This window comes from Pseudorasbora parva, chromosome 11 (genome assembly GCF_024679245.1).
Source record: "Pseudorasbora parva isolate DD20220531a chromosome 11, ASM2467924v1, whole genome shotgun sequence".
Taxonomy (NCBI): Eukaryota; Metazoa; Chordata; class Actinopteri; order Cypriniformes; family Gobionidae; genus Pseudorasbora; species Pseudorasbora parva.
In genome coordinates, this window is record NC_090182.1 from 8668564 (window position 1) to 8680943 (window position 12380).

At 40.7% G+C, this 12380-nt stretch overlaps 4 protein-coding genes across 4 annotated transcripts; all 4 read right to left on the reverse strand.

The window, feature by feature from the left end:
• Nucleotides 1-7: 7 nt before the first annotated feature.
• LOC137092200 (protocadherin alpha-8-like) lies at nt 8-2834 on the reverse strand. The gene has a single exon (XM_067456458.1). It carries the CDS (start codon nt 2506-2508, stop codon nt 121-123), a length of 2388 nt encoding a protein of 795 aa, XP_067312559.1. The 5' UTR covers nt 2509-2834; the 3' UTR covers nt 8-120.
• Nucleotides 2835-3188: 354 nt separating this feature from the next.
• Nucleotides 3189-5761, reverse strand: LOC137092201 (protocadherin alpha-8-like). Its single transcript, XM_067456459.1, has one exon. It carries the CDS (start codon nt 5592-5594, stop codon nt 3207-3209), a length of 2388 nt encoding a protein of 795 aa, XP_067312560.1. The 5' UTR covers nt 5595-5761; the 3' UTR covers nt 3189-3206.
• A 346-nt stretch (nt 5762-6107) lies between these two features.
• Nucleotides 6108-8869, reverse strand: LOC137093131 (protocadherin gamma-A11-like). The gene is made up of 2 exons (XM_067457866.1): nt 6339-8869; nt 6108-6161 (listed from the first exon to the last, which is right to left on the reverse strand). The coding sequence occupies exons 1-2, from the start codon at nt 8694-8696 to the stop codon at nt 6108-6110; spliced, it is 2412 nt and encodes an 803-aa protein (XP_067313967.1). The 5' UTR covers nt 8697-8869.
• Nucleotides 8870-9813: 944 nt separating this feature from the next.
• Nucleotides 9814-12359, reverse strand: LOC137093132 (protocadherin alpha-8-like). The gene has a single exon (XM_067457867.1). The coding sequence runs from the start codon at nt 12199-12201 to the stop codon at nt 9814-9816; it is 2388 nt and encodes a 795-aa protein (XP_067313968.1). The 5' UTR covers nt 12202-12359.
• Nucleotides 12360-12380: the final 21 nt, after the last annotated feature.

A 12380-nucleotide genomic window follows, 5' to 3' on the forward strand; every position in this document is an offset into this window, starting at 1 on the left:
TACTTACAAACTTCAGTATTAGTTTTTACGTTATGAAATCACAACTCTGTAAAAGCATAGCATTTTGCAAAAATTACAATTATGACGAATAATACATAAAACAAAATCAAAGCAATACGGTTATCGTAATAATAATGAATCGGTTCTTACCTCTCCAGAGTCTCTCCTCCTGCGATCTGGTATCACTAGAGTATTCCTATTACTGCCTGGTGCTATAGTAGAGCCGATACTCATTCTGGGTCCAACTAACATGTACCGTTTGTCTCCAGATCTATACTGGATGCTGTGACACAGAGTCCCGTCGTAATTTGTGTCCTGTAAATACTTGGACGAATAGTCTGTCGATTTCGAGCACTGCATCACAATCAACACGATGATGCTGATGACAAAAAGCACTGAAACCGAGCCCAAAGTGATGATCAGATAAAATGTCACGTCGTTTTCCTCCTCGTCTTTTACTGCGTTTTTAACATCAGAAGCTGCAAAAGCCTCTTTGGGCTCCACAACTTTGACAATCACAGTCGCTGTTGCTGAGAGTGAAACGTTCCCATTGTCTTTGACCAGTATGAGCAGTTTATGCTGGGCCTCGTCTGTTTCTGTGAATGAGCGAAGGGTCCTTATCTGTCCTGTATAGCGGTCCAAAGCAAAGAGACTGTGCTCTCTAACTTCCTGCAGTGAAAACAATAACCAGCCGTTGTATCCTATATCTGCGTCATAGGCTCTGACTTTAGTCACCAAATGCCCTGCGTTCACATTCCGGGGAATCTCTTCCACACCCTCAGCAGAACCGTTAGCGCTGACTGGATATAAGATCACTGGAACGTTGTCGTTCTGATCCAGAATAAACACGTTCACTGTCACGTTACTGCTCAGAGACGGACTTCCAGAGTCTTTAGCAAGCACATGGAACTGGAACGTTTTCATCGTTTCAAAGTCAAAACTCTTCAGAGAATAAACAACACCTGTCTCAGAATTTATATTCAAGAAAGACGACAAATCATTCTGTGCTCCATCACCTCTAATTATCTGATAGGATATCACGGCATTTTCAGCACTGTCTCTATCAGAGGCGCTCACTGAAGTTATGGACGAACCGGCAGCATTATTTTCAACTAAGTAAATATCTATAGGATTTATTAAAAATTCTGGAGCATTATCATTCACATCAGAGATCTGAACGCTTAGTGTGGTCGATGCAGTCAAAGACGGCTGTCCTAAATCGGAAGCTGTAATTGTAATGTCATACTGTGAATCAGTTTCTCTATCTAACCGATCTTTTGTTACTAAAGAGTACATATTATCTTTGAAGGAAGGCTTTAGCTCAAAGGGAATATTTTTGTTTAAGTGACAGATCACTTTACCGTTGATGCCGGCGTCTTTATCAGTCACACTAATGAGAGAAATGACCGTTCCAGGCTTACAATCTTCAGGGATGTTCTTAGAAAGTGACGTGATCTCAATCTCTGGCCGGTTGTCATTCACATCAATAATTTTAATAATAACTCTACAGTTTGCAGACATCGGTGGATGCCCCTTATCTGATGCCTGAATATCGAGTTTATAAACTTCTGCATCTTCAAAATCCACCTCCCCCTTTACACTTATTTCACCCGTGACCTGATCGAGCTCAAAAACCTCGAGCACTTTGCTGTTTAACGTCGCAAAACTGTATTCAATATCACTATTCGGGCCCTCGTCCTTATCAGTTGCATTAACTCGAAGAACCACAGTGCCTATTGCAGAGTTCTCTTCTAATGTCACAGAATATGTATCACGACTAAATACAGGATGATTATCATTTGTATCTAAAATAATAATTGTAATGTTAACAGACCCAGATCTCGGTGGATTCCCTCCATCAACTGCTGTCAAAAGCAGTTTGTATGTCGTTGTAATCTCTCTATCAACAGCCTTCTTCAGTACTAAAAATGGCATTTTATCTTCATCATTTTCTCTAACTCGAATTCCAAAATGATCGCTTGGACTTAATTTATAGGACCGAACCGAATTAGTCCCAGAATCGGGATCTCTGGCAGCTTGTAACTGATAATTAGCACCAGGAAGTGTATTTTCAGAAATTCTCAGACGCTGCTCTTTTTCAGAGAAACTGGGAGAGTGATCGTTTATATCTGTTATTTCTACCTCCACATAATGTATCTCGAGAGGATTTTCAATAACGGTTTTTAAATTCACCATGCAGACACCGCTGCCAGCACACAATGACTCTCTGTCGACTTCCTTACGAATATATAAAACGCCATTTTCCTGATTTATCTGAAAAAGCTCCTCTTTAGATCCAGAAACGATTCGAAACTGCCTGTCCATCAAGCTACTTACTTCAAGACCCAAATCCTTAGCAATATTTCCCACGGCGGTTCCTTCTTTCACTTCCTCCGGAACAGAATATCTTATCTGAGCTGAAACCTGCTGTCCGGAGTCAAGAAGAAAAGAAATACACAGAGCAATCCAGCAGTACTCCCATCTGCGCCTTTGTCCTCCGGCTTCCATTGCGAGCGATCTGTAAATGCTTTCTCTAAAGGCAACTGTATATATCCTCGATTATTAGAGGCCGCAGCAGAATGTTTATCGTAAGCCCATCATGAGCAAATTACAAAATATGAAACGAGTCCTTTTTAAGTATCATCAGTGGCGTAATGTCGATGCACCCCGAGCCTTCTCAGTGTGTGTGTGTGCGTGAAAGAAACACTACAGCCCTATTCGCGTCATCATCAGGGGCAGGACTCAAGGTCCCCGACAAATGCTAGTACAACACCGACACCAAGTGGTTTAAAATGCTTTAAAACATTAAAAAAAATACTTGAAATCATCACCGTCCGTCTTTAATAATACTGACACGAGAAGAATAGGTTTAAATCAACAAATCGTCGATTTAAGTTTACGATCTTTCAGTGATTTTTGACGACTAACAGTGATGCTTGTTAAAATGTTTTCATGACATTCAAAACAAGAAACTTAAAACATTTCTCATAGTCAAATAAATTACACCTTTGACAAATTCTCAATGAACTGCACCTGATTTCAGCACCAACGCAGTGAACATCTCCCTGCGCTCCCTCAGTTGGTACTTACAAACTTCAGTACTAGTTCTTTTACGTTAACGTAATCACAACTCTGTAAAAGCATAACATTTTGCAAAAATTACAATTATGACGAATAATACATAAAACAAAATCAAAGCAATACGGTTACCGTAATAATAATGAATCGGTTCTTACCTCTCCAGAATCTCTCCTCCTGCGACCTGGTATCACTAGAGTATTCCTATTACTGCCTGGTGCTATAGTAGAGCCGATACTCATTCTGGGTCCAACTAACATGTACCGTTTGTCTCCAGATCTGTACTGGATGCTGTGACACAGAGTCCCGTCGTAATTTGTGTCCTGTAAATACTTGGACGAATAGTCTGTCGATTTCGAGCACTGCATCACAATCAACACGATGATGCTGATGACAAAAAGCACTGAAACCGAGCCCAAAGTGATGATCAGATAAAATGTCACGTCGTTTTCCTCCTCGTCTTTTACTGCGTTTTTAACATCAGAAGCTGCAAAAGCCTCTTTGGGCTCCACAACTTTGACAATCACAGTCGCTGTTGCTGAGAGTGAAACGTTCCCATTGTCTTTGACCAGTATGAGCAGTTTATGCTGGGCCTCGTCTGTTTCTGTGAATGAGCGAAGGGTCCTTATCTGTCCTGTATAGCGGTCCAAAGCAAAGAGACTGTGCTCACTAACTTCCTGCAGTGAAAACAATAACCAGCCGTTGTATCCTATATCTGCGTCATAGGCTCTGACTTTAGTCACCAAATGCCCTGCGTTCACATTCCGGGGAATCTCTTCCACACCCTCAGCAGAACCGTTAGCGCTGACTGGATATAAGATCACTGGAACGTTGTCGTTCTGATCCAGAATAAACACGTTCACTGTCACGTTACTGCTCAGAGACGGACTTCCAGAGTCTTTAGCGAGCACATGGAACTGGAACGTTTTCATTGTTTCAAAATCAAAACTCTTCAGAGAATAAACAACACCTGTCTCAGAATTTATATTCAAGAAAGACGACAAATCATTCTGTGCTCCATCACCTCTAATTATCTGATAGGATATCACGGCATTTTCAGCACTGTCTCTATCAGAGGCGCTCACTGAAGTTATGGACGAACCGGCAGCATTATTTTCAACTAAGTAAAGATCTATAGGATTTATTAAAAATTCTGGAGCATTATCATTCACATCAGAGATCTGAACGCTTAGTGTGGTCGATGCAGTCAAAGACGGCTGTCCTAAATCGGAAGCTGTAATTGTAATGTCATACTGTGAATCAGTTTCTCTATCTAACCGATCTTTTGTTACTAAAGAGTACATATTATCTTTGAAGGAAGGCTTTAGCTCAAAGGGAATATTTTTGTTTAAGTGACAGATCACTTTACCGTTGATGCCGGCGTCTTTATCAGTCACACTAATGAGAGAAATGACCGTTCCAGGCTTACAATCTTCAGGGATGTTCTTAGAAAGTGACGTGATCTCAATCTCTGGCCGGTTGTCATTCACATCAATAATTTTAATAATAACTCTACAGTTTGCAGACATCGGTGGATGCCCCTTATCTGATGCCTGAATATCGAGTTTATAAACTTCTGCATCTTCAAAATCAACTTTCCCCTTTACACGCATTTCACCTGTGACCTGATCGAGCTCAAAAACCTCGAGCACTTTGCTGTTTAACGTCGCAAAACTGTATTCAATATCACTATTCGGGCCCTCGTCCTTATCAGTTGCATTAACTCGAAGAACCACAGTGCCTATTGCAGAGTTCTCTTCTAATGTCACAGAATATGTATCACGACTAAATACAGGATGATTATCATTTGTATCTAAAATAATAATTGTAATATTAAGAGTCCCAGATCTCGGTGGATTCCCTCCATCAACTGCTGTCAAAAGCAGTTTGTATGTCGTTGTAATCTCTCTATCAACAGCCTTCTTCAGTACTAAAAATGGCATTTTATCTTCATCATTTTCTCTAACTCGAATTCCAAAATGATCGTTTGGACTTAATTTATAGGACCGGATCGAATTAGTCCCAGAATCGGGATCTCTGGCAGCTTGTAACTGATAATTAGCACCAGGCAATGTATTTTCATAAATTCTTAGGCGCTGCTCCTTTTCAGAGAAACTGGGAGAGTGATCATTTATATCTGTTATTTCTACCTCCACATAATGTATCTCGAGAGGATTTTCAATGACGGTTTTTAAATTCACCATGCAGACACCACTGCCAGCACACAATGACTCTCTGTCGACTTCCTTACGAATATACAAAACGCCATTTTCCTGATTTATCTGAAAAAGCTCCTCTTTAGATCCAGAAACGATTCGAAACTGCCTTTCCATCAAGCTACTTACTTCAAGACCCAAATCCTTAGCAATATTTCCCACGGCGGTTCCTTCATTCACTTCCTCCGGGACAGAATATCTTATCTGAGCTGAAACCTGCTGTCCGGAGTCAAGAAGAAAAGAAACACACAGAGCAATCCAGCAGTACTCCCATCTGCGCCTTTGTCCTCCGGCTTCCATCGCGAGCGATCTGTAAATGCTTTCTCTAAAGGCAACTGTATATATCCTCGATTATTAGAGGCCGCAGCAGAATGTTTATGTCAAACACATCATGAGCAAATTACAAAATATGAAACAAGTCCTTTTTAAGTACCATCATTGGCGTAATGTCGATGCACGCCGAGCCTTCTCAGTGTGTGTGTGTGTGCGTGTGAAAGAAACACTACAGCCCTATTCGCGTCATCATCAGGGGCAGGACTCAAGGTCCCCGACAAATGCTAGTACAACACCGACACCAAGTGGTTTAAAATGCTTTAAAACATTAAAAAATACTTGAAATCATCACCGTCCGTCTTAAATAATACTGACACGAGAAGAATAGGTTTAAATCAACAAATCGTCGATTTAAGTTTACGATCTTTCAGTGATTTTTGACGACTAACAGTGATGCTTGTTAAAATGTTTTCATGACATTAGAAACAAGAAACGTAAAACAATTATAAGAGTCACATAAATTATGCCTTTGACAAATTCTCAATGAACTGCACCAGATTTCAGCACCAACGCATTGAACAGCTCCCTGCGCTCCTGAGCGGGTAATTACAATACGATCAGACAAAAGACATCAAACTTCAGTACTAGTTTTTACGTTATGAAATCACAACTCTGCAAAAGCATAGCATTTTGCTAAAATTACAATTATGACGAATAATAAACAATATCAAAGCAATACGGTTATCGTAATAATAACGAATTGGTTCTTACCTCTCCAGAATCTCTCCTCCTGCGATCTGGTATCACTAGAGTATTCCTATTACTGCCTGGTGCTATAGTAGAGCCGATACTCATTCTGGGTCCAACTAACATGTACCGTTTGTCTCCAGATCTGTACTGGATGCTGTGACACAGAGTCCCGTCGTAATTTGTTTCCTGTAAATACTTGGACGAATAGTCTGTCGATTTCGAGCACTGCATCACAATCAACACGATGATGCTGATGACAAAAAGCACTGAAACCGAGCCCAAAGTGATGATCAGATAAAATGTCACGTCGTTTTCCTCCTCGTCTTTTACTGCGTTTTTAACATCAGAAGCTGCAAAAGCCTCTTTGGGCTCCACAACTTTGACAATCACAGTCGCTGTTGCTGAGAGTGAAACGTTCCCATTGTCTTTGACCAGTATGAGCAGTTTATGCTGGGCCTCGTCTGTTTCTGTGAATGAGCGAAGGGTCCTTATCTGTCCTGTATAGCGGTCCAAAGCAAAGAGACTGTGCTCACTAACTTCCTGCAGTGAAAACAATAACCAGCCGTTGTATCCTATATCTGCGTCATAGGCTCTGACTTTAGTCACCAAATGCCCTGCGTTCACATTCCGGGGAATCTCTTCCACACCCTCAGCAGAACCGTTAGCGCTGACTGGATATAAGATCACTGGAACGTTGTCGTTCTGATCCAGAATAAACACGTTCACTGTCACGTTACTGCTCAGAGACGGACTTCCAGAGTCTTTGGCAAGTATGTGGAACTGAAACTTTTTTACTGTTTCAAAGTCAAAACTTTTGAGAGCGCTAATCACGCCCGTTTCAGAATTGATATTGAGGAAGGAAGTCATATCGCTTTGAGTCTGATCGCCTCTTATAATATGATACGCAACATGGGCATTTTCATTGTTGTCTTTGTCAGTGGCGCTCACAGAGAATATCGACCCTCCCGGTGGATTATTTTCAAACAGGTAAACCTCAAGAGGGCTGTGGGGAAACTGCGGTGTATTATCGTTAACATCGGACACCTCTACGCTTAGAGATTTTGACGCTGAAAGAGCTGGGTTGCCTAAATCAGTAGCTGTTACTGTAATGTCATAATGGGATGCAACCTCCCGGTCCAAACTCTCTTTGGTTACTAGAGAATACATGTTCTGCTGAACATATGGTTTCAACTCAAACGGCACATTCTTTGACAAGCTACAGATTACTTTACCATTAATCCCTGAATCTTTGTCTGTTATGCTTATTAGGGAAATGACTGTCCCTGGTTTTGCGTCTTCAGAAACAATATTAGAAAGCGACGTGACTTCAATCTCAGGTTCATTATCATTGACATCTATAATCTTAATGATAACTCTGCAGTCAGTATCCATTGGAGGGCGTCCCTTATCAGAAGCCATGATGTTCAGACTATAAATTTCATTCTCTTCAAAATCAATTTTGCCTTTGACACGTATTTCACCTGTCAATTTATCTAACTCGAAAATATCATGTACCTTTCGCTGCACATTTCTACCATAAGTGTATTCAACTTCTCCATTAACGCCCTCATCTGGGTCAGTCGCATTAACAAATGTAACGGCAAAACCGGGAGAGGCGTTCTCATTTAACGTAATAGTGTACGTGTCTCGGTTGCATATTGGTCGGTTGTCGTTAACATCGAGGACCGTGACAGTTATATTTAATGTACCCGATTTTGGTGGATTTCCTCCATCAATAGCAGTCAAAGTTAATACGTGTTTCTCTTGACTCTCCCTATCTAAGGGTTTCTGTAATAACAGAAAGGGGTTTTTATCCCCATATTCACTGTCTCTTATCTCTATATCAAAATGATCATTTTGTCCGAGCCGATAGGAACGAATGGAATTAACGCCAACATCTAAATCTCGTGCGGTTGGGAGACCAAAGCGAGTGCCTTTTAACGTGTTTTCTGCTATTTGAATGTGCAAGTCTTTTTCTGGGAAAGAAGGGAAGTGGTCGTTTACATCTGTTATTTCAACCTCAACATAGTGAACTTCGAGCGGATTTTCAACTGCAATCTTTAAGTTTAGCAAACATGCGCCATTGCCATCACACATCTCCTCTCGGTCGATTTTCTTATGAACATACAAGATGCCATTGTTCTGATTTACCTGGAAAAAGCTGTCCTTAGATCCAGAAACAATACGGAATCGCCTGTGCTCTAACGAACTGACATCAAGACCGAGATCCTTAGCAATATTTCCCACATGTGATCCCTCTTTCACCTCCTCTGGAATAGAATATCTGATCTGTGCCGAAACCGACTGCTTACCATGCAGCATCAAACACAAAGCAATCCACCAGTACCCACATCTGCGCCTTTGTCCATCATTATCCATCGCGAGCGATTACAGCTAAAGTATTCCAGGTCCAGACACGTATCGACCGTGATCACTCGCAGCAGGAGAACCCGTGTACTGTCACAATTCAGGTAAATAGTTCAAACGATGTCCTGTGTAGTGTCGTCAATCCACCATAACCACTATAATTGTCTTCGCCTCACACTGGCTGCTAAAATGTACAGAAGTGCGCATGTCACCATCCAGGGCAGGGCATAATCTCTCGAGCATATCATAGAGTAATACTGACACCGAGCGGTAAGAAATAATGCTTTGTGTTACATTCCCTGTCGAGCACATTACAAAAGTCACTTCATGTGAAAATCCCATAAAAGTGAATATTACTACACTCAAAAAGAAGTATGGAAATTATTAAAGAGAGTGATCATACATTTAACAAATAATTACAAAGAAACCGGTAACACAATGAAGTAAACGTGATTGTTTTTTTGTTTTGTTTGTTGTTTTTTCTGAAATAATAGGCTACTATCTTGTAAAACATATTACAATAATCCTTGTTTTACTTAAGATTTCGAAAGAAAAATATTACAGTGTATAACTTCAAATATAGGCGATAAAATCCATTATGGAGACAACTACATGTATCATTTAAATGTAAATAAAACGTTAAATAGCGAGGGGAAAAGTTGGTATTTATGCCTAATAATGCCAGTACTTGACAAACAAAAACGATCTAAAACCAACAGTATGAAACACACATGCAAAACACAATGCAAATGCAGAGCAAACATTATAAATTATGCATTTAAGTTTACATCTTTCCAGTATATATATTTTTAAATAATATATTTCATTTAATTGTAAAGGATTTCGTGACATTAGAAAAGGCCGTTTTCAAAGGATGTGTATGTGCCAGAAATCACGCATTTGACAATTCAATTTATCCTGGATGAACTTCATCTAAGTTCAGCACCAAAGTAGCGAACAACTCTCTGCGAGCTGTGGTTACTCGCAGTACCCAATCAGAAATTTAAAGCTGTCAATCAAAGGAGGATAACTATAAGGAAATGTTGCGCTATGCAACAATAACTATGTAAAATCATACCATTTTGCAATTGTAACGTGCAAAAATATCAAACAAACAGGGTGACTGTAATTAGAAAGAATCCGCCAGTCTTACCTCTCCAGAGTCTCTCCTCCTGCGATCTGGTATCACTAGAGTATTCCTATTACTGCCTGGTGCTATAGTAGAGCCGATACTCATTCTGGGTCCAACTAACATGTACCGTTTGTCTCCAGATCTGTACTGGATGCTGTGACACAGAGTCCCGTCGTAATTTGTGTCCTGTAAATACTTGGACGAATAGTCTGTCGATTTCGAGCACTGCATCACAATCAACACGATGATGCTGATGACAAAAAGCACTGAAACCGAGCCCAAAGTGATGATCAGATAAAATGTCACGTCGTTTTCCTCCTCGTCTTTTACTGCGTTTTTAACATCAGAAGCTGCAAAAGCCTCTTTGGGCTCCACAACTTTGACAATCACAGTCGCTGTTGCTGAGAGTGAAACGTTCCCATTGTCTTTGACCAGTATGAGCAGTTTATGCTGGGCCTCGTCTGTTTCTGTGAATGAGCGAAGGGTCCTTATCTGTCCTGTATAGCGGTCCAAAGCAAAGAGACTGTGCTCACTAACTTCCTGCAGTGAAAACAATAACCAGCCGTTGTATCCTATATCTGCGTCATAGGCTCTGACTTTAGTCACCAAATGCCCTGCGTTCACATTCCGGGGAATCTCTTCCACACCCTCAGCAGAACCGTTAGCGCTGACTGGATATAAGATCACTGGAACGTTGTCGTTCTGATCCAGAATAAACACGTTCACTGTCACGTTACTGCTCAGAGACGGACTTCCGGAGTCTTTAGCGAGCACATGAAACTGGAACGTTTTTATCATTTCAAAGTCAAAGCTCTTTAGCGCGTGAATAACACCAGTCTCAGAATTAATATCCATGACAGATGCCATGTCGTTCTGTGTGCCTCCACCTCTAATGATATGATAAGTTATGGCAGCATTTTCATTAATATCTTTGTCCGAGGCACTGACAGAAAATATAGAAGCGCCTGGAGGATTGTTTTCAGTTAAGTAAAGCTCGAGAGGATTTGAAGAAAATTCTGGGATGTTATCGTTTACATCTGAGACCTGTACAAGCATAGTTTTATAAGCTGACAGAGAAGGGTTCCCTAAATCTGTTGCTGTAATTCTGATATCATATTCAGACACCAACTCTCGATCTAAGCGTTCTTTCGTTACAAGAGAATACATATTATCCTGAACAGATGCTTTTAACTCAAATGGTACATTGTCAGACAGGCTACACACAACTTTCCCATTAATGCCAGAATCTTTATCACTTACACTTATAAGAGAAATTACTGTTCCAATTTTTGCGTCCTCGGAAATTACATTTGAAAGAGATGTTACTTGTATTTCAGGTTTATTGTCATTTACATCTTCAACTTTAATGATAAGCTGACAATCATTGTTCAAAGGAGGAAGACCCTTGTCTGAAGCCCTTATCATCAAACTGTAGATTTCATTTTCTTCAAAGTCAATCAAGCCCTTAACTCTTATTTCGCCAGTCGCCTGGTCTAACTGAAATATCTCGCGTATTTTTGGCTTCATATTTCTGCCGTATGTATATTCCACTTCACCATTCGTTCCGCTATCTGCATCACTTGCATTTATAATTGTCACTACAGTGTCAATATTTGCATTTTCACGCAATGTTATTGTTAATGTGTCACTACTGCATATAGGGCGGTTATCGTTTACATCCAAAACAAATACAGTGATATTAAGAATGCCCGATTTCGGTGGACTCCCGCCATCTACCGCAGTTAGGAGCAACCTGTGTATTTGAGTGTTTTCTCTGTCTAATGGTTTCTGTAACACTAAGAAAGGGGTTTTATCTCCGTATACACTATCTTTAATTTCTAAATCAAAATGCCCATTTTTACTCAGCTGGTAAAATCGAACTGAATTCACTCCCACATCCAGATCTCGAGCAGTTTGGAGTTCAAATCGTGTTCCAGTTACAGTGTTTTCCGCGACCTCCAGATATAAATCTCTATCGTGGAAAGATGGAGAGTGATCATTCACATCTGTTATTTCAACTTCCACATAATGGACCTCGAGAGGCTTCTCGACAACTATTTTCAGATTAACCGAGCAGGCGCTATTTCCATCACACAGCTCCTCTCTGTCAATGTGCTTTTCCACATACAAGATGCCATTGTTCTGGTTTACCTGGAAAAGCGCGTCATTTGATCCAGACACAATACGGAACCGTCTGTCCACTAATGTACTGATATCAAGACCCAAATCCTTAGCACAATTTCCAACGACAGATCCCTCTTTCACCTCTTCTGGAACAGAGTATCGTATCTGCGCTGAAACCTGCTGTCCGAGGCTCAGTAGCAGAGACAAACACAGAGAAATCCACCAGCACTCCCATCCGCGCCTTTGTCCTCCGGCCTTCATGGCGAGTGTTTACTGTACCGTTATTCCAATGATCAGTATATTAGACGCTGCAATATAATATTAGATAGATCGCGCAAAACGAAATAAATCCATCGTGAATATGGTTAGCGCTTATCACCGTTATACTGCTCATCAGCTCGTTAATGTTTCCTCGCGAATGTGACGAACAATACAATCCT

Bases quoted from the DNA above. Each gene is read 5' to 3' on its own strand.
- LOC137092200 (XM_067456458.1), bottom strand. From the start codon at position 2,508: ATGGAAGCCGGAGGACAAAGGCGCAGATGGGAGTACTGCTGGATTGCT.
- LOC137092201 (XM_067456459.1), bottom strand. From the start codon at position 5,594: ATGGAAGCCGGAGGACAAAGGCGCAGATGGGAGTACTGCTGGATTGCT.
- LOC137093131 (XM_067457866.1), bottom strand. From the start codon at position 8,696: ATGGATAATGATGGACAAAGGCGCAGATGTGGGTACTGGTGGATTGCT. The intron at 6,162-6,338 runs GTAAGAACCAAT...TTACCCGCTCAG, and splicing joins GGAGGAGAGATTCTGGAGAG to GAGCGCAGGGAGCTGTTCAA.
- LOC137093132 (XM_067457867.1), bottom strand. From the start codon at position 12,201: ATGAAGGCCGGAGGACAAAGGCGCGGATGGGAGTGCTGGTGGATTTCT.